This window comes from Cyprinus carpio, chromosome B3 (assembly GCF_018340385.1).
Source record: "Cyprinus carpio isolate SPL01 chromosome B3, ASM1834038v1, whole genome shotgun sequence".
NCBI lineage: Eukaryota > Metazoa > Chordata > Actinopteri > Cypriniformes > Cyprinidae > Cyprinus > Cyprinus carpio.
This window is the reverse complement of record NC_056599.1, coordinates 48,059,098-48,081,219: the sequence shown is the minus strand read 5'-3', so window position 1 is coordinate 48,081,219 and position 22,122 is coordinate 48,059,098. Positions and strand designations below refer to the sequence as shown.

Genomic DNA, 22,122 nt, shown 5'->3' with positions numbered 1-22,122 from the left:
TGTAACACTATGAGCCTGTGCTTATATTTTCTCTAAGCTACACAGTATTACACCATATTTTAGATTTTAAACATTTAATAGGTGTGCAGTATTATTTATATAATATGAATTTTGTGTTATATTATCCTAAAGAAATGGTGGTTTACTTTGCATCGGAGCATTAAAAGTGGTAGCCTATTTTAGTGAGCTAGGCTGCATGGATTTATATGCAAAATATCAATATTCTCACATATTAGGCCCATATTTGTGACAAATACATTTTTAATTTATATTTTAAAATTCCTTTACTAAAACAGCATGCATTTGTCATGCGCATACTTAATTATTCGTTACCTGTCCTTTATTTTGACAGATAACTTCTTGGGAAAAAGATATCTGTCTGTACACTGATTAAGAAATTGTTGTGCTTTATAAATTATTTCCTTTACTTTAGTAAAATGTGAAGCACTGTATAATTTTGTTCCCATTATTTAGGCCTAATTAAAACAAGAAACGAATAAATTAAACCTGCACGATTTAGCTAAATCATTGAAAATCTAAATAATGGACTGATTAATAAAACGTCCTCACGTTTAAACTCAAATTCTCTCATTATAATCAACAAAATGCACACGATGTAAAAAAGAATTGACATTAATTGACAACTTCAGTGATTTTAAAGAGAGCCTTCTTTACGTGCTTTCATACAATTTAAAAATGCAGACGCATTTACATGCAAGTGTGTATCATATTCCTTAAAATATCAGAGTGCAAGATTTGCGAACATTATGTTGAGTGCGACGTGCAGCTTTATTCTTATTTGTCTACATATTTTTTCTTCATTACAATCCTTGTTTGGTTTTACAAGAGTCATGCGTCCATTTAATCTTGATCAAGAACAACTAATGATCAACGAATTGGAGCGGCATCAGCCATGAGATCATTTTAAAACGTCAGATAGTCTTCAATTTACAGGTTATAACTGCATCTGTCTTGGTTGTAGACTTGTGAAGATTTATTTTTAATGTGGATCCTATACTGTAACCTAAAAGAAATGTGCTGTATTATTATTCATATTCAAGTGTTTGTGCGAAAATTATTAATGCGCATGCATGACAGGGAGGCGCCCTCTCGATCACTTGAATTTTTTATACGTGTTTGCATAAATTCTGCTTTCAGAATGGTCTGTAATGGAGAGATGCCTTAACATTAATTTTTCCTCTGAAACACAAAAACGAAAATTGAAATAAAAATGATATTTTATCTTTTGAGAATGGCCAACCGTTCTCCATTCTGCAGATATTGTTGCTTCTGGTTTGTGTATTGTAAATCACAGAAAGTCTACAAAATATACTGTCTTTCAAAAACTTTTTTGTCACGTCTGTAACACGTGTATTTCCAAAATCTAAAATAACCTATAAAACGTTCATAGACTAATACTTTTCTGATGTCTGGACTCTGTTTGGGATTTAGAAAAACATAAAGAGATGGTTGAACGCTTTTAATTTTAGCTTATAAATACGACAATCTTTGGCAGTATTCAGCGCATATGAATGTGCCAACACAAATAGCGTTCATTTAGATGAGAATGCAAAAACAGCACAAAAATGAATGAAACATATTTTAAAAAAGTAACTGTTCAAAAACATTTATTAGGGTAATCTGCAGAAGGCACAAAAAGACAAAGTGTGAGTTTATCGGTGTGTCATGTATTCATTCAGATAAACATAAAAGATGTTCTTTTCAAGAGTTTTTCAAGAATAATACTCTTTCTTACGAACATTCTTACAAACTTTATTTCTTAAGAAGATTTTCATGAATCTGGCCCCAGGTTTAACTGCGGATGTCACATCAGTAACGAACTGCCCATTTATGAAACTAAGAATAATTAGGCCTACATGATGTCTTGGGACAGTTTCTTATTACTGTAATATAGTTTTACATTTGTATTGCCAAAACGACTGCAGCGTTGCCGCGTAAAATTAAAACAGTGCAAAACTGAAAATAGTAGCAAAGCAACATATAGATTAAGAACAAAAGTTTTTGTCTCTTTGGCAGATGCGCGTCTCTCTTTCGACAGGTTCTTTGTCTCTCTCAGAGGCGCCTCATCTCTCCTGAGAAAACAAAAACATATTAGATAGTATATGCCTACTCTGTATGCAGTTGCAAAAAATAACAAAAGCCAAACCAAACGAGGCATTCCTACTTTGTCCTACTTTGCTTAAAACCTGCTCTGCAACTTTGAAACCCTCATAAGACACTGTCCATATGAAAACCTTTATTTCAACCCCCACAAGCTATACAGAACTACCCCAACCCCCTCCAGCTGAACTGAATTTGGTCTGATTTTGACTGCGAGGAACGGTGTGTTGTCATGCTACTGGGTTGAAATATGCTGCCTGCACTCACAGCAGCCCTACTCTTTTTATTTATTATTTTCTCACTGCCCATATTATTATTTTCACCATAACATAATAATAACAAATTCTCAATTGATAATTAATCATTCTTTTTGGGAAAATCATTGTTATTTGTGAATGTAGGCGTTAGTCATGGCCTAGTGGTTAGAGAGTTTGACTCCTAACCCTAATGTTGTGGGTTCGAGTCTCGGGCCGGCAACACCACAACTGAGGTGCCCTTGAGCAAGGCACCGAACCCCCAACTGCTCCCCGGGTGCCGCAGCATAAATGGCTGCCCACTGCTCTGGGTGTGTGTTCACGGTGTGTGTGTTCACTGCTGTGTGTGTGCACTTTGGATGGGTTAAATGCAGAGCACGAATTCTGAGTATGGGATTTTTTTCTTTTCTCACACACACATATACATATATATATATATATATATATATATATATACATATGTCTATATATATATATATATATATACATATATATATATATATATATATATATATATATATATATATATATATATATACATTAATTACCAACAGAAAAACATAAGGATTTTGAGTGAATTTACAATAAAACAATTTATAATCAATGCCTGCTACATTTACAAAGAGACGTTTGGTGACGAGTTCCTCAGGCAGACCACAGCTCTTATCTTGCAGCTTGTCATGGTGATGAGCCTTAGAAGCAGCAAGAGAACATTCACATCATTCACAATAAAGACACTTGTACACAATTACACAGAGCTCAAATTGCTTTAATTTCGAACATAAAAATCCTAACATTCAATAAACTGGTTAAATGCATGCACTTAGATTACATGTGCAAAGTTAAAATGAATAGGCATGCATGTTAAATAGACCTGCAGTGCATAAAGATAATTTTTAAAGGAAATTATTTGCCAAAAAAAACTTAATGCTAAAAGAGATGATTAGAAAAAACACATACAAAAATATTATAGTTGTTAGTTAATTTATTAGAATGATTTTTTTGATTGGATTTTCTTGCATGGTCCAATCAAAGTGTCATATAGACCTAAACTCATACATATAAGAATAAAGTTTGCCCATTTTCCTAACCGTTTGTCATATGTAGGGTCAGTTACTGTTAGGACAGTGTTTAGGCTATAGGCTGGGACAGTCAGGATCAGTACACCAAACTTTCATGGCGTGATCCATGACTGGGACTGTCCTTTGCGGTTTGTTTGTGTCACTGTATTGTTTATTCTTTACACGGCTATTACTACAAGTGCCGAGGAAGGTTAGGAACACAGGTATGAATACAATGCCATGGACAGCCCCAAAAAGAATGACTAAGAACATGATTTTGAAGAAGGTCCTGAAGATGTAGCTTTTAGCAGCCGCAAGCACCACCACACCTGCGATAGTGGACACGGCTCCCTGAACGATTGGATAGCCCAGTTTAGTGATGGCATCCGTGGCTTTCTCATTCACTGAGGTTTTTTCACTTGACACAAAAGCACAGGATATGTGAGCAGAGAAATCCACAGAAAACCCGATACAGATGACAAGATTAATCATAGACACAGAGTCTAAACTAACATCCCATAATGCCATGAAACCGGCCACTCCCACAATGACAGATGCGATGGAAAATGTCACCCAGAGAGAGCAGAGAGGGTTTGGGATCAACAGGAGTGAAATGACTAACATTGCACATGTAGCAACCACTAAGTTTTGGATTGTATTACTGATGATGACAGCATATTGGTCAAAATAGATGAATGCAGGGTGGTACACAATCAGATCAATGGGTGTCTGCAACTTCCCACATTCGACTGCGGTTTCTCTAAATGCATTCAGCATGTTCTTCTCATCGATTGCTGTGCGGATGTTTACCGACTGAACGAACATACGTGAAGCTTGAATCTGATTGTTAGTGAAATTAACATCTTGGCTAAAACCAGAATAATTAAGAAATGCAGTTAAATGGCTTTTGAACTGTGTTTCATTGTCTACATCAAAACCAGAATTCATCCCATACTGCACATATACATGAAGCCAAGAAATAGGTGGAAGGTCTGAGTCTGCCAGTGTCAGATTTTGAAAGTTTTCCAAACACAAATCAAGACTTTCACGCACAGTTGGGTTCCAGTACTGAAAATGCTCATCCTTTATAACTAACATGACATTAGGACCAAAATCAGAGAAGAATTCATCTTCTTTGTCATAGTAATCACCAACATATGAGCCGTCTACTGCTAAATGTTTCAGATCTAGACCTTCCTGTATTTGGAAGCACCCGTAGATACCGACTGCCAAATACCCAGCATAGATCAGACACACAAGCACCTTCACCCACACTCTTGTCAGAAACGGGCCATAATAGTTTTTAAAGAATGAATCCATTGGCATTTCAAACTCCTTACGTGTGTTTCTATCATAAGCACCACCAACACAACAAGCTATAGCATCACCACTGGCTTCTGGGACTTTCATGCAAGTCAGCCAGTGTCTGTTGCCTTTCTCTCGTCTCCCGTTTAATGCGAGACACGCACCGAAGAAAATGATGTTGAAGATGTAGCAGAACAGAAGAGCTGTGCTGGTGTACATGCAGAAAGACTGAACTGAGTGGAATGGAGTCAGGAGGCCGATGTAGAAAGCCAGCACATCCGTCAGTGTGGTGATCGTGATGGACACGCCGGCCTCCTTATACGTTTCTGCTAAGCGAACCTCAACGGCTTTATGAACTTCAGTCTTCTGCCAACAGGAGATCATTATGAACATGTCATCAACACCAACACCTGGAGGAAAGCAGAGACTGTGAGCCCAGGAACATCAGCTGTGAGACACCTAGTAGGTGATGAATGAAATTTACCGAGAATCAGAAAGGGGGCTGAAGCCACAGTCATGGCAAATGGCATCCCGCAGAACAGCAGCAGTCCAAAGCTGGCCAACACAGCCATACCAGCAGAGAGAACGCCGAACAAGGCCACCCACACCTTCGTCCTGACACAGTCTAACCTGTGGAAGGACACAAGGGATAAATGACAAAGCTAGAGATTGAAATATTAGTGGTTATTTGATTTGTTTTAATTCTTAGTGATACCTCAAACAAGACAGAACGGAAATGTTAATGGCCAGGGCATATGTTGCAGAGAAAAGGGGGATCACAGAGTCTGAATTGATTTCGAACTCATTCTGTCTTGATAGTGATGTAAAGTAAGACACATGGACCTGTAGAAATTCAACACAAATCATTGTTCAGTATACAGTGCATCTGAAAAAAATCAACAGCGAATCACTTTTTCCAAATTTTATTATGTTACAGCATTATTCCGAAATGGATTAAATTCATTATTGTCCTTAAAATTCTACAACATGAAAGAAGTGTGTTTGAAATCTTTGCACATTTATAAAAAAAAAAAAAAAAAAAAAAAAAAAAAAAAATCACATGTACATAAGTATTCACAGCCTTTGCTCCATACCACTGCATGAAAACGGTCAATCTGGTAATATCTGTGCATGGTAAACTGCTGTGTAAGTTCAGGTTTGCCAGATGTATGTGGAAATTACATGAGCCAAGTTACACAGAAAAGTACATTTCCAGAAACACCCACATACTCCAGTGTACATGGACATATATAGGAATCTGTGAAGTTTCATGGACATGAACAGCTGAAACACTGCTGGTTGTGAGGATTGGTGGCTGTCAGACCCTTCATATGTTAATGACCAGCAGTTAAAGTTACTTACCGTGTTCTCGCAGTAAGTACAAAACACTGGACATTTGGTAGCACCTAGGATAGCAAAGTCCACTAAAGGAGGTAGAGCTTTTTTCGCATTTGGCTCCCAAACTCTGGAATAGTCTTCCTGATAATGTTCGGGGTTCAGACACACTCTCTCTGTTTAAATCTAGATTAAAAACACACCTCTTTGGCCAAGCATTCAAATAATGCATCTCATAATCTGATCAAATGCACATTATTATTCTTTAGCTTGGGTTAAACTAATTATTTTTGCTTAGCTGGAACAGCAGCTACGCTAATTATGTCTCTGTTTGTTTCTCTGTTTCTGCTGGGATTGACATCCCGTGGTAACTAGGATTTACACAAGCTCCAGTCTGGATCCAGAACACCTGAGAAGAGATGATGCCAACCCCTCAGATGATGCTAACCCAGAGACAACATACAGAACTACCACATTTGCTATAAGTTTGATTGCATAATTGCTGTTAATAGTGTTAATCGTCTGTTTGTTTACGTCTTTAATTGATTTTTCCATACATTTTTGCCATATGCACATAAACTGACAGTCACCACTGATAAGCTACTACTAAATATTGTAGAAACTTAATTTTCTGTAAAGTTGCTTTGCAATGATTTGTATCTTAAAAAGTGCTATACAAATAAACTTGAACTGAATTGAATTGAATTCTCAGGTGGAGGAAGGGGGTGAGCCAGGGATGTTTCACAAAACAGCCTCAAAATAGTCTTATTATTGAACTCAAATATAGCTAGCCTTATATTTTTTGACAGAACTATTAGAGAACATACAGTACAGGTCAAAAGTTTGGAAACATTACTATTTTTAATGTTTTTGAAAGAAGTCTCTTCTGCTCATCAAGCCTGCATTTATTTGATCAAAATACAGAAAAGAAAAAAACAGTAATATTGTGAAATATTATTACAACTTAAAATAATAGTTTTCTATTTGAATATACTTAAAAAAAATAATTTATTCCTGTGCTGCAAAGCTGAATTTTCAGCATCATTACTCCAGCCTTCAGTGTCACATGTAACATCCAGTCTATCACATGATCATTTAGAAATCATTCTAATATTCTGATTTATTATGAGTGTTGGAAACAGTTCTGCTGTCTAATATATTTGACGAATAAAAGGTTAAAAAGAACTGCATTTTTTCAAAATAAAAAAAAAGAATTCTAATAATTTATATTCTAATAATATATTTTCTTTACTATCACTTTTTATCATTTTAACACATCCTTGCTGAATAAAAGTATTGATTTTATTTAAAAAAAGAAAGAAAAAAAAATATACTGACCCAAAATTACTGACCAGTAGTGTATATTGTTTATTACAAAATATTTATATTTTAAAAAAATAGCTTTTTTTTTTTTTTACTTTTTATTCATCAAAGTATCCTAAAAAAAGTATCACATGTTCTGAAAAAATATTAAGCAGCAGAACTGTTTCCAACTTTGATAATGAATCATCATATTAGAATGATTTCTAAAGGATCATGTGATAATGATCCTAAAAATTCAGCTTTGCATCACAGAAATAAATGATAATTTAAAGTATAATAAATGTAAAAATAATTATTTTAAAATTGTAATAATATATCACATGTATTTTTGATCAAATAAATGCAGGCTTGATGAGCAGAAGAAACTTCTTTCAAAAACATTAAAAATAGTAATGTTTCCAAACTTTTGGTCTGTACTGTATATATATATATATATATATATATATATATATATATATATATATATATATATATATATATTGGTCTGTACTGATATTTAAAATTATAAACTGCATACAGACAAACAAATACTTTTAAAAATATATCTCCCTTAATAAATATGTTATGTAAAAAGTGTCTCAAATAGCACTGGTCTCCAATATATCTAACTCTTCCTAAATGATCCCCTCCCACAACCACAAACACACACACAAACACACCTACACCCTCACCCCCCACAAACACACACATACAGCGCCGTTGCGCTACAGGCTTTCCGTGTTCCAATCCTGACTCGAGGACCTTTCCCGAACCCGCCCCCCCCCCTCTCTTTCTCCCACTTTGCTTCATGTCATATCCAGTGTTGGGCAAGTCACTCTGAAAATGTAATCAAATTACTGATAACTGATTTCTCCTTTTAAAAGTAATCAAGTTACTGTTTTGATAACTTTATTGAAACGTAATTAGTAATTAGTTACAGTACTAGTTACATTACTTTTTTCTCCGTGACATTTATGAAATCCCAGCATAAATGCTCCCGATAAATATTTGTTATTAAACATCAACATTCACAGAACACTGTTATTTTTAAATAAAGCAGGCGGTTGCTGCATGCATGGTGTCACGGATACGAACCCCGTGAGTCCCTCCAGTGGCCAGCAGAGGGCACCATCACCCGAATACTGACACTTACATGCATCCAAACACTCACGTACACTGATACTGACTACATTACCCATAAGCCCCGTACCTTGGACTGATCACCGGTCAGGTGTTCCCTATCAGAGACTGCCATATAAGCCAGGGACCTTTGCATCACCTCTTTGCGAGGTCTTGTTACTGCCATGGCTAACATTTCTGAGCGGTTTACCCTGTCTTTTTTTCCCCAGTTGCCTACCTTTGTTGTTTATCGATCTGTGAAAACCTTTGCTGCCTACCTTTGAACCCTGATTGTTATATGGACTGTGATAATTGCTTGTTACCCCGACCCACTGCTTGGTATTGACTACGATTCTGATATTCCTGTGACACTGTGTTTGCTGATCCTGACCCTTCGCCTGTACGACTACGAGTGTTCAAATAAAAGCTTGCAAATGGATCCCAAGTCGAGTTATTCATCGTTACAGAAGACCTCGCCCGGACAAGATCCAGCAGTATATGAACATCTCTGCACCAACCTGGCAGCTCAGGCAAGTCAGATCACTGCTAATCAGCAACAGTTTAAATCGTCTTACCGCCGTCACGGAGGAATTGGTGAAAGCTATTCAGAATCTCCACAGTCCTGTTGTCACAACACCCCGCGCCACCAGCGGCCTCCATTACACATGCGGTTCCCACGCCCTCTCAGATTAACCCACGACTGGCGTTTCCTGAGAAATTCGACGGTGACCCTAATAAATGTAAAGGCTTCTTACTTCAATGTTCGCTGTTTGTGGAACAACAACCCATGCTCTATTCCACTGACAACGGTAAAATTGCCTTTGTTTGCTCTTTGTTAACCGGAAGGGCTCTTGACTGGATTACCGCTGTATGGCGCACGGATGGGTCATCTTTCCCCTCCTTCAAACGATTTCCTCACACGCTTCCGTGAGGTTTTCGATCATCCCAAGGAGGGAAAGAGCGCTGGTGAACGCTTGCTAGAGCTTTCTCAAGGGAAATCTTCAGCTGCTGAGTATGCTATGAACTTCCGCACACTGGCAGCACAAACGACCTGGGTGAGTGACACCTTAAAAGTTCTGTTTCGGAAAGGTTTAAGTAATGAATTACAAACTGAACTGGCATGTCGAGATGAAGGGAAAAGTTTGAATGATTTCATCGAACTGACAATAGCAATTGACAATCTGCAACGTTCACGTAAACCCCGTTCTCGTGTCAGCACTGCCATTAAAGCAGTTCAGTCTGTTGAAGACCCTGAACCTATGCAAGTTAATTCCTATCATCTCTCATCTGAAGAAAGGAATCGTCGCTTGGCAAATCGTCTATGTCTGTATTGTGGATCCCCAGGTCATCAACGAGCCAGCTGTCCTTCACCGTCCCTCATCTGTCTCGTCCAAATTGGTGAGTGAATCCTTACACTCTCTCCATCCTGTAAACTGTGTGATTGTACCCCTGAAACTAACCATTAACCCTCTGGAGTCTAAGGGTATTTTTGGGGCCTGGAGAAGTTTTGTCATGCCCTGACATTTGTGCTTTTTTCAGTTTCTTATAAATATCTAAATGGCTAAAGTCTAATCTCACTGTAATCAGCACAAACTAGGCTATAATAATATTGTGAGCAGCATGTATGTACATGATTGTGTTTTTGAGAAAAAAACATGTTATGCGTGGTTAGTGAAAAAACTAAAAATGTTAAATCACTTGAATAAGGCAATAAAACACATACAGAAAATTGGTTCCCAGGATTTTGAGAACTGGAGCTTGTAGCCTAGAATTTTTTTTTTCTAAATGATGTGAAAATCATCTTGTTTACTCACTTACAGAAAACAATATATTGATTTAAATTTTCTAAGACACTTTTTGTTGGTAAAAGTCATATGCGAGTAGGCGTCAACTATCAACTATCATGAATTCACACCTGAGAAGACAAAGGCCTGCATAATGAGCTGCATAATGAGCCATTCAGTCAGCTGTGTCACTGAGAGGGATGAGTTACAAGAAAGAATGTGAGGACAAAATAAATCTATATAATTTTTATGTTTGTAGTTTATTTAGAATATATTTAATTATCCAACAACATAATTTTAATATTCACTTGTGAGTGCAGTTAAACAGTTTATTAGGAACAATCAAAGCTGACTTTCACAACTGAATTTTTTGCATCATTACTCCAGTCACACAATCCTTCAGAAATCCTTTTAACAATCTTATTTTCTACAAAAAAAAACATTTATTGTTATTATTATCATCATTATTATTATTATTATTATTATTATTATTAATGTTGAAAAGAGCTGAGAATTTTTTTTTAGGTTTTTTAGGGGGGATAAATTGAAAGAACAGCAATGATTGTTACATTTGTTACAGTTACATTTATTGTTACATTTATATTATTTACATCAAGCTTTTGAATGGTATAGTAGTGTATATTGTTATTGAAACTTCATAATATTTCACTTGAGTATACATTTAGTCAGGAATTATAGTTTGGAAAAAGTCTTTGGAAAAAGTCTAACTAGTAAAATGTTTACATGTTATGTGAAAACTAGTACAAGTATATAAATAAATAAAAAGAGACTTACTCATGTTTCTGATCTCTGCTGAATAAAGTGCTTCATTCCTTTTTTCTGAGGAAATCCAAATATAAAATCCTCAACCACATCACATCTTTTTGGGGTGAATTATGTCTTATTCCTCTCATCGCGAAGCAAACAGTAAAATAATAAAAACTTGAAGAACAGTCTCGCTGCGTTGTCTTCTGTTGTGTGGGCGTATTCAAAAGCCGCGCGCTTCAGTGAAACATTTGAATCTCAAAAGCGCGCTCGGCGCGGGGGGCGTGGTCGCATTAGAAGATAATGAAGGGAGACGTGAAAAAACGGACATCGCGTTGTTTTCATATGGATTACTTTATCACAGAATATTTGTTTTCAGCAGCACTTGTTTAGTTTAAAAGTAGACATGTCAGGCTTTCTATAGATATCTCTCTCATGTCTCTTCGTTGAGTATTTCACTGAGTTACAGTTCATTTTAATGACGCATTTGTATCTGAAGATCAGCGCAGACAAAGGCTGCAGACAGCACTCCTTGTTTGTTATCTTTATTTTATAAGTGCACAAAGTTTTGTTGTTATTATGTCTGTATACAAAAAAAAAGTAGACCCTTTACAGATTCGATTGATGTATTGCACTTATCTGTACGATCAAAACTGAAAGTGTAATTTAAGTTCTTTTCGGGGTCATCAGGAGAAAATACCCCAAAACGCGTATACGCGTTAATCGACTCCAGAGGGTTAACAACGTTCAAGTGACCACATTTGCTTTACTGGATTCTGGAGCGGCTGGGAACTTCATGTCACCTGAGTTTGCAAGAACAAACAAAGTATCATTAATACCCTGTGCTAACTCTGTCTGTAGCTACCATAGATGGTCGTCCCCTGGGAACTGGTATCATCACTCATCTTACTCAAAGTCTATCCATGACAACCGGTTTACTGCACCAGGAGGTCATTCAGTTCTACGTTCTGCCCACGTCTAATACACCCATAATTCTGGGACTACCATGGCTGAGACTGCACGATCCACTAGTATCATGGAGGGAAGGTCAGATATTAAAGTGGAGCACTAAATGTCAAACAAAATGTCTATCTACCATTTCTCCTCTCCCAGTGCACTCGTTGGTGATGAGTCATCCGAGGTTCCCAATCTACCAGCGGAATATCACGATCTCAAGGCAGCATTCAGCAAAACCCAAGCAAACACATTACCATCTCATCGACCCCATGACTGTGCTATTGATCTCCTACCAGGTCACAATCCACCCCAAAGGTCGTGTGTTTCCACTGTCACTCCCAGAATCCGAAGCCATGACTAAATACATCAAGGAAGAGTTGGAAAAGGCTTCATACGTCCTTCCACTTCCCCTGCATCCGCTGGTTTCTTCTTCGTCAAGAAGAAAGACGGCAGTCTGAGACCCTGCATTGATTACCGTGGTCTCAACGAGATCACGGTGAAGTACCGTTATCCCCTTCCCCTGGTTCCAGCTGCATTAGAACAACTTCGCACTGCCCAATACTACACCAAACTTGACTTACGCTGTGCTTACAACCTGATTCGCATCAGAGAGGGTGACGAATGGAAGACGGCCTTTTCTACAACCAACGGGCACTATGAATACCGGGTTATGCCGTTTGGACTGGTCAATAGTCCGTCCATCTTCCAGGCTTTCATTAATGATGTCTTCAGGGACATGCTGAACAAGTTTGTTGTGGTCTACATTGACGATATCCTTATCTACTCCAATACGCTACAGGATCATATTCAACACGTCAGAACTGTGCTACAGCGCCTCATCGAACATCAACTGTACGCCAAAGCCGAGAAGTGTGAGTTTCACACTACATCCACTACCTTCCTGGGTTATGTCATCAGTTCGGGGGGGGAGTTGCCATGGATGACAGTAAGGTCTCTGCTGTACTCAAGTGGCCAGAGCCTCAGACTTTCAAGGAGCTACAACGGTTCCTGGGGTTTGCCAATTTCTACAGACGCTTCATCAGAAATTTCAGTACAGTCGTCAGTCCTCTCACTTCTATGATCAAAAAAGGTACACATCGTCTCACCTGGTCCGAGGCCCCCCGTCAAGCCTTTAAGGAATTAAAGGAACGCTTTGTCACCGCTCCTATCCTGCATCACCCTGACCCTTCTCTCCCCTTCTTAGTCGAAGTTGACGCATCCAATACTGGCATTGGGGCCGTTCTCTCACAGCGACCAGGCCCTCAGGAGAAACTTCATCCCTGTGCTTTCTACTCCCGCAAGCTCAACCCGGCGGAGAGGAATTATGATGTGGGAGACAGAGAACTGTTAGCCATGAAAGCAGCGTTTGAAGAGTGGAGACATTGGCTCGAAGGGGCTATTCATCCTTTCACCGTCTTTACGGATCATAAAAATCTGGAATACCTACGCTCTGCCAAAAGACTCAACCCACGCCAAGCCAGATGGTCCTTGTTCTTCTCCCGGTTTCAGTTTAATGTCACATATCGCCCAGGTTCCAAGAATACTAAAGCCGATGCTTTGTCACGTATCCATGATGACGACCCCTCCATCTCAACCCCCGAAAGCATCTTGCCCTTCCATGTGGTGGTTGCTCCCATCCAGTGGGATATAATGACCCTAATAGAACAGCACAATTCACAAGAAGCACCACCAGCCACCTGTCCACCGGATAAAACCTACGTACCTGCCCCCTACCGTGATCAAGTCCTGGATCATATCCACTGTCTTCCTGCCTCTGGTCACCCCCGGCATCACAGCCACACTCCATCTCCTCAAGAACCGCTTCTGGTGGGAAACAATCAACCCCGACACTATTAAATTCATTCAGAACTGTCAGACGTGTAACATGCACAAAACCCCTCGTCAACTACCAGCTGGACTCCTTCAACCTCTTCCTATCCCTCAACGACCCTGGTCACACCTTGCCATAGACTTCATCACAGACTTACCCCTATCCCAAGGAAACACGGTCATACTCACAATCATCGATCGATTCTCCAAAGCATGTCGCCTCATTCCTCTACCCAAACTCCCCACTGCTCTTCAGACCGCCGAACTCCTGTGTAATTGGGTGTTTAGGTTTTACGGCATACCTGACGACATCGTTTCGGATAGAGGTCCTCAATTCACCTCTCGTTTATGGAAGGATTTCTTTCAAGCTCTAGGGGTCAACGTAAGTCTCACGTCTGGTTATCACCCCGAGGCCAACGGTCAAGTGGAACGCCTCAACCAGGAGCTCACTCGGTTCCTCCGCTCCTACTGCAGCTCCCATCAAGAGGACTGGTCTCGTTTTCTCCTATGGGCCGAATATGCACAGAACTCCCTGATCAATCCATCCACCGGGATCACCCCCTTCAAATGCATTCTAGGGTACCAAACCACCCATGTTCCCCTGGTCAGGTGACCCCACCAATGTTCCCTCTGTAACTGAGTGGCTTCCAACGAAGCGAGGACACATGGAATCAAGCCCACGTACACTTACAACAAGCTGTACGGCGCCTGAAGGAACAGGGCCGACCGTCGTCGACGCCCTGGACACACTTTCCAACCTGGTCAATGGGTCTGGCTGTCCACCAGAGACCTTCGGATGAAATTGCCATGCCGAAAGTTAAGTCCCAAGGTACGTGGGTCCATTCAAAATCACACAACAAATCACACCTGTTTCATTCCGCCTTGCTTTGCCTAAACACATATCGTATTTCTCCCACTTTCCACATGTCATTGCTCAAGCCCGCTGCTGCCCCTGAGGAGGAGGGCGAGGGGAGGTCCCGTGAGCAGAGTCCCCAACCGGTTCAGGTGGAGAGCGAGGAGAACCTATCAGGTGCGAGAGCTGCTTGATTCGAGACGTCGGGTACGAGTCCTCCAATACTTGGTTGACTGGGAGGGGTACGGTCCAGAGGAACGTTCCTGGGTCAATGCCGAGGACATTCTTGACCCCAACTTAACCACAGATTTTCATAGAGAACATGCAGAGAAACCGGCCCCTCGACCTCGAGGTAGACCCCGACGTCGTCCTCCACCTCACGCCAGGAGGCGTTCGCAGGGAGGGGGCTCTGTCACGGATACGAACCCCGTGAGTCCCTCCAGTGGCCAGCAGAGGGCACGCATCACCCGAATACTGACACTTACATGCATCCAAACACTCACGTACACTGATACTGACTACATTACCCATAAGCCCCGTACCTTGGACTGATCACCGGTCAGGTGTTCCCTATCAGAGACTGCCATATAAGCCAGACCTTTGCATCACCTCTTTGCGAGGTCTTGTTACTGCCACGGCTAACATTTCTGAGCGTTTTACCCTGTCTTGTTTTCCCCCATTGCCTACCTTTGTTGTTTATCGATCTGTGAACCTTTGCTGCCTACCCTTTGAACCCTGATTGTTATACGGACTGTGATACTTGCTTGTTACCCCGACCCACTGCTTGGTATTGACTATGATTCTGATATTCCTGTGACACTGTGTTTGCTGATCCTGACCCTTCGCCTGTACGACTACGAGTGTTCAAATAAAAGCTTGCAAATGGATCCCAAGTAGAGTTATTCATCGTTACACATGGTTTAGCACGGCAAAATGCCAGCATTTATAATCTCTAAAAGACATCTCAGTTCATCGCAATCTCACAAATCTCTGTTAATAAATAAATAAACAGATAAATAAATATATGCATAATGAATCTTTCATAATGTCTACAATTCGTTAGTAATAATGAGAGGATTCGTGAGAAGGCAAATTTTAGCACTGCCTTGCTCAACGCTGCAAACACGTTATATCCTAAATAGAAACTCTGCATACACTTGCGCCTGTTAATTGTTTATATTTTATATTAGTTAATGTTGCTTTTGTGCAATAGATGAATAACAATTAATTTGTTTTAGATATTTTATGTTCAGATATTTCTATTTTTGAGGGAGTTCCATGAATCCCTTTTATTCTCCCGAATCCCGCACACACACACGAGTCTCTGCACTCGCCTATCAAGTCTTGTCCCACGCGCTGCGCTCTGTTGCGTCGTCTCGTGTGTTGTGGTGGGGAGGGTATGTATTTAGTTAGTGAGTTGTTGTGCTTCATTTTTTTTAATATCTATATTTTATTATACTGTGTTTTGTGTGAGATGTGTTGTGGAGGTAATCAAATTACAGTAACGCGTTACTGCCCAACACTGGTCATATCTGATCTCTCCTTGCATAATAAAGGCAAAAAATGCCAAAAATAAATATTTTCAAAAAACAACAACTATATTTATACTGTAATTTTTTAGATAATGTTTCCTCTTTTCTACAGTATCCTACACACAAGACTGGGTCAACTTATCTTCAGAGATTATAAATGGTAACATAAATTCAGAAGTTTGTTGCAACGTTTTATCCATTTTTGTATTGTTTCACCTATCCAATTAAATATTTTTTCCTTTAATAAACACGTTTTATTTCATTTAGGCTATGAGGAAGAAGTTTTCATAGTTTCACTCCAGAAGGGCCCAACTGAAACAATCACAGTTGTAGAAAAAAAAAAAAAAAAAAAAAAAAAAAAAAACCGAGACACAACAGTAACTTCTTTAATAGGCTATTAGTCTGTAATGATTATTGTCAATATTACAATTATTTTGCAGTTGTTGGTCAATGGAGACAAACACAGAAAGAGCATTGTAGAGGACAGAAATGGTGGAGCTCAATGTAAGATGTGGAAGATGTTGATGTGGATGCACACAGAATCTACAATGAGGAATTGAGTTTACTGGGACACTTGATTTAATGTGTTACAGCATTTGTTTGAAATCTTTCATTCAAAGTAGATGTATTTTTAAATGTTGTTTTCTGTTGAAATTGTTTTCTGATTATTTTTATGTTTTAAATACTATTTACTATTTTCCCCTAATAAAGACAAAATCAATCTGCCCACCAGGTCTGCAACCAATCACATCATTCACCTGTAAGGTTTTTGGGAGGGATATATTCTAAATGTAACCAATGAAGTCACTTTTCTGCAAAGGTTTTGGGTGGGATAAATCACAAGTTTACCAATGAAATTACTTTTGGAGGAAGCTGTCTGGTTTAGGGGTGGGTTTAGTTTCAAATCAGCCAATCCAGTTAAACATGACCAAAAGGGGAGGGAACAGTGGCACAAAGGTGTGAATGACTTTTGCAAGGAAGAATACCTCAGTAACATACATCCGAATTGGTACATATTTGGCAGTATACAGACCATGGTGTTCTCGTTTCTGGTCAGTAAATACTCCCAGATTTGTCCAGTGTGTACAGGAGTTTACTGGTCCGTATACACCTGGGAGGTGGGGGCCAGAGGTCTGGGACTGAAGGGAGGAGCGAAAAATGGGCTTGATCTAAGATATGTAAAAAAACGGCTGAGTGTTCTTAAATAAGGGGGTTAACTTGAGTCACACTGACACAGGACTGAGCACTTTAGAAACAATGGTCCAACGAATTTGGGTCCCAGTTTACGTGAAGGGAGTCTGAAGTGAAGGTCCTGAGAAGACAACCAGACCTTCTGACCGCACACGTAAAGTTGGGGCTAAGTACGGTGACGGTCCACCAAAGCTTTGTTCCTCTCGCCAGAATGAAGGTTTCTTTGCGATCCTCCAAGTATGGAGGCACCTCGACCATGGTTAATCTGGGGCTCGAAGAAGACGGTTCTGCAGACGCCACACAGCGCAGAACCCTCTCCAAATCCTGGTTAGCACACTCAGCCTGCTCATTAGTCTGCGGGTGATAACCAGAGGATAAACCCGCAGTCGCCCCCAGGTAGATACAAACGCTTTGAATGATGACATTCAAAGAGAACATTAAAGGGGTCACCCGATGCCCATTTTCCACAAGTTGATATGATTCTTTAGGGCCTTGATGAAAGAGGGTGGAATATAGTTTGGTTAAAATTTCTCAATGGTAGTTGTGACATCATATACCTCTGTAAATAAATACAATTTAAATTCACGTCTCGCACACTTCAATGGACTTTGAATGGAACATAACGTCTCGCCAAACTGGAATCATAGCGGAATATCCTGTAATGTCCACTTTGCAGGGCACTTACGTTCGAATAGAAAAAACGTCTGAAGCCATAAGAGAAACTTAAAAAATGTGCAGAGCAGGGGGGGCGCAAGGACTGGAATTGAGAACCACTGCTCTACACTGCTCAAAACTCGCATTTGAATCATTAGTGGCAAATCCTTTACATATGTAAACGTACTTACAGTCTGAGTCAGAAGCGCCGGCATTGTAGTGTTTTCTGACAGGATCAGGAAACAGTCCTCCATAAAATGCGTTGCACACATCTGAATATTTGGGTTGAACTGTTCTGCAACAGTGTTGTAAATACAACATAACCACTGATTTCTAGTTGTGTCCTCTTTTGAAAGGCCAAACAAAGTAGTTTCGCTTTCACAACAAAACAGCGTCTCCACGGCATAGCGCTGACAGCCAACAGCAAGAATTAAAGTTACACCTTCTTTCTTTGCTTAAACATTTTGCCGGTGTTATGCAAATCTTCCCACATCGTGACATAGACATGTGGGGGCGTGTTTAAACAAGGCATTTTAGGAGGACATGGACAAGTCTTTGGGTTTGAGACTTTAGTCTTTGCAACTTTTACAGATCTTCTTATTCACCAAAAGCTTGTAACTCCAAAGAGAAGGAAAACTTGAAATCGCATCATATGACCCCTTAAAAAAACACTGGTAGGATTTTTATTATTAGAGGGTGGTTGTGTACACACACTGCCAACACATATTTCAGTTCAAACAACTTGTAAAAGTGCATGTAGCATCGGATGACCCCTTTAAAGGGATACTCCACCCCAAAATTACAATTTTGTCATTAATCACTTACCCCCATGTCATTCCAAACCCGTAAAAGCTTTGTTTGTCTTCGGAACACAATTTAAGATATTTTGGATGAAAACCGGGAGGCCTGTGACTGCCAAGTAAATAACAGTGTCAAGGTCCATAAAAGGTATAAAAGTCATCGTCAGAATATTCCATCTGCCATCAGACGTGCAGTCAGGGTTATATGAAGCGACGGGAACACTTTTTGTAAGTGAAGAAAACAAAAATAACGACTTTTTCAGTACATTCAGTACTTATTCAACAATAAATTCAAAAACAGAGCTTTTACGGGTTTTGAAGGATGGGGAAAGTGATTAATGACAAAATTTGCATTTTGGGGTGGAGTATCCCTTTAAGACTATAAACACTCAACTGCGACAAAGTTTACCAGTGTTCTTAAAACCACCTCGGTTATTTTGATATTAAGTATATTTATAATCAACATTTATCATCTCTTTTATCATCTTTATTACAGTATAAGAATAGAATATATTTCTGCGTCATTCTGTGATAAGAAGCCACATCAGATCAGGACAAAAGTTATTTCTAACATACATCTGATGTTGTGGAGTAAGTTATAATGTTCTCTTTTGTTTTTCAACAACAGGTTTAGAAACACTTCGTATTACAATTCATTACAAGGGAAGATGCTCTGTGTGTTTTGTTTCAGATGCATATTATAAACGGGGAGGCGTTTCCTCATCTCAGCACATAGACTTATGGACTCACAAACAGAGCAAGTTTGGAGCGGAATAAAATGCATGGAAATTATTTAAATGCAAAACCGAAGAAAAAAAAACGCTCTGATTGGTTGAACTCTTCATCTTTTTCTGTTGCTTCCGCATGGACAGGTCACTAGGTTTTTGCATAGTTTAGAGTAACAAATTGTATCAGTGTACTTTGAGGGCAAAATGCGTACATGTTGGCAGGTCTGCATATGCATATTTGAGAGATGATTGTAAGATCAAATTTAGGATGGCTTCTGCGCAACCTTTTATTAATAACTCCCTGCAAGTAATGCGCATTACAGTGTGTAATAAACGAAACCACACGTCTGCACCATTCATTCATGCAGGACATGCAGGATTCATATATAGTCTTATTGCAGCTAAATATACACACACACAAGTGTACGGACCTACTTTTGATCTATTCATCCAAAATTTGGCATATTCCGTGACATTCCACATTATACAGTAATTCCGTTTTTATGACTGGATTCCACTAATCTGTTTTTTTTTTTTTTTTACGTGACGAAAATCATAGGGCCTTATGTCTCATATTTTAAGAATAGTCAGTGCAATTTGTGAAAAAAAAAAATCAATTAAATCTGAATGTGAATGTGTGAAAATATTCAGATGTATCCCCCTTTGTAATCATTAACATTTTCATAAGTAACTGTAATTTAGTTACACATTTCTACTCGGTAACTGTAACTGATAACAGCTACATTTATTTTGTAATTAAATTACATAAAGCCATTAAATGTATAGAACTATTTACTCTACAACACTGTTTAGGTTATGTGAGATATTTTTACACACACATTCATGTATTTATATACGAGTAGATGTAACACACAATTCAGATTTAGTTTTTTGACTTACCGTTTTTCGCTCTGTATAGTTTGAGAGGAGTTTGAGAAAGCCATCAAGCCAGTAAGAGTTTTCCTTTGTCTTCTCCTCATCTAGGAAATAAAAAAGCCTTACCGCTTTTGCACTGGATATCTCGGAGCTATCCGGCTTTAGCTCTACACCGCCGATACTTGATCCCAAAAACATGTTATTATTCATCGGATATGTTATGTTTGAAGAAACTATTTCAGTAGCATTGTAATTGATAATGTCCAAAATTGCATTTGACATGCACCTTCCCTTTGTTTTGGCACAGAGGTTTTCAAAAGTGTTTCCTGTTGTTATTTTTTTCACTTGTCTGTCTAACTCAATAATGTCATTGAAAGCTGGTACAGTTAATATATTTTCTCCATGCAAATCTGTGATGATCAGAGAGGCATAAGTGCCATCAGACGTGAGCCGTAACTGAGAAAACTCTTCAGATTGTGGGAAAGTTTCCACCACAAATGCTCTCTCCAGCTTGGCAGGTCCATTGATCGGCGTGAACTGGTCTTCAATATCATTTGCCTCCCTCTCCTGAAGAAAAACAAAACCAGCTCCAAGGGCAGCTGCAACATATAAAGCTACTAAAAGAAACACACATGGATGTCTACCAACAACACAACCAAGTTTTTCAAAAGCCAGAGAGAGAGGCCTTTCAATGCAGTCTGTTTTACACTTCGCCATCCTCCATATGCTTTCACACGCTTCTGCAAAGCCCCAGCAACGATCATGATGTACTTACAAGCTGAGCTGAACTCAAACACAAATTCACTTGTTACTCATTAACAACATGTAAGGTTACTCACTAACAAACTTCCTTGTTGGCACCTGCCCTCTGCATCACTGCCAGAAATGACAAGCCTAATTAAAAAGTAATTTTCAATTCTAAGGGACAGTTTTACCGTTATTCATTAGATGATGTAAATGATGGTCTTTAAAGAAATAACTGACTATGACTTTCGGGAATTCCTCCATCCAGGGAAATATTTGATAGATCTCAAAGTATGACTGGGTCAGACAGGTTCACTTCTACAGCGAGGACAAGAGATGTGGGTCCAGTAAAATACATAATTTTATAATACAAAAAACGCATTAAATTACAAAACAAGTAATAAAGAATAAGATAAAATAAGCTTCCAATCATCCACATCAGGGAACTTCAAGGCATCAAAATGCTAGAATCTCTATTGTCTTTATTGTCATTAAAATGGCATTTTGTTTTTTACACCGCAGTATACACATACATAACTGTAACGGATCAGCTAAACTCTCTCACCTCCACCACCCGAATACTAATCATCCACACCTGTTCCCAATCAGACTGTTATCAGCACACTATTCAAGCGCACACCTCAGCCTCAATGGCTACGTTTACATGCAATCAAATATTCCGTTTGTAATTAGATTGAAGGCTCATTTAGACTGAAAATCCTTCACGTAAACACCTTAATCGTTCCGATTGAGCTCAATCGGAATTCAGTTTCAATCGGATTGAAGGGGGTGGTTTATTCCTTTTCTAATGAGGGGGGTGGTTTATTCCTTTTCTAATGAGAATTGAGAGTGCATGTAAACACTCTATCGGATTGAACCCCGAAACTGAAAGGACTGTGCAGTGATGTAGA

At 39.1% G+C, this 22,122-nt stretch overlaps 1 protein-coding gene across 1 annotated transcript; it reads right to left on the bottom strand.

Annotated features, from left to right (window-relative positions):
• Positions 1-3,126: 3,126 nt before the first annotated feature.
• LOC109063031 (patched domain-containing protein 3-like) lies at positions 3,127-21,261 on the bottom strand. Its single transcript, XM_042721094.1, has 4 exons — positions 20,492-21,261; positions 5,457-5,584; positions 5,226-5,371; positions 3,127-5,151 (listed from the first exon to the last, which is right to left on the bottom strand). The coding sequence occupies exons 1-4, from the start codon at positions 21,182-21,184 to the stop codon at positions 3,512-3,514; spliced, it is 2,607 nt and encodes an 868-aa protein (XP_042577028.1). The 5' UTR covers positions 21,185-21,261; the 3' UTR covers positions 3,127-3,511.
• Between the last annotated feature and the right edge of the window lie 861 nt (positions 21,262-22,122).

Bases quoted from the DNA above. Each gene is read 5' to 3' on its own strand.
- LOC109063031 (XM_042721094.1), bottom strand. From the start codon at position 21,184: ATGGCGAAGTGTAAAACAGACTGCATTGAAAGGCCTCTCTCTCTGGCT. The intron at 5,585-20,491 runs GTAAGTCAAAAA...GAATTTCTACAG, and splicing joins ACTATACAGAGCGAAAAACG to GTCCATGTGTCTTACTTTAC. The intron at 5,372-5,456 runs GTATCACTAAGA...GTCCTTCCACAG, and splicing joins TCCGTTCTGTCTTGTTTGAG to GTTAGACTGTGTCAGGACGA.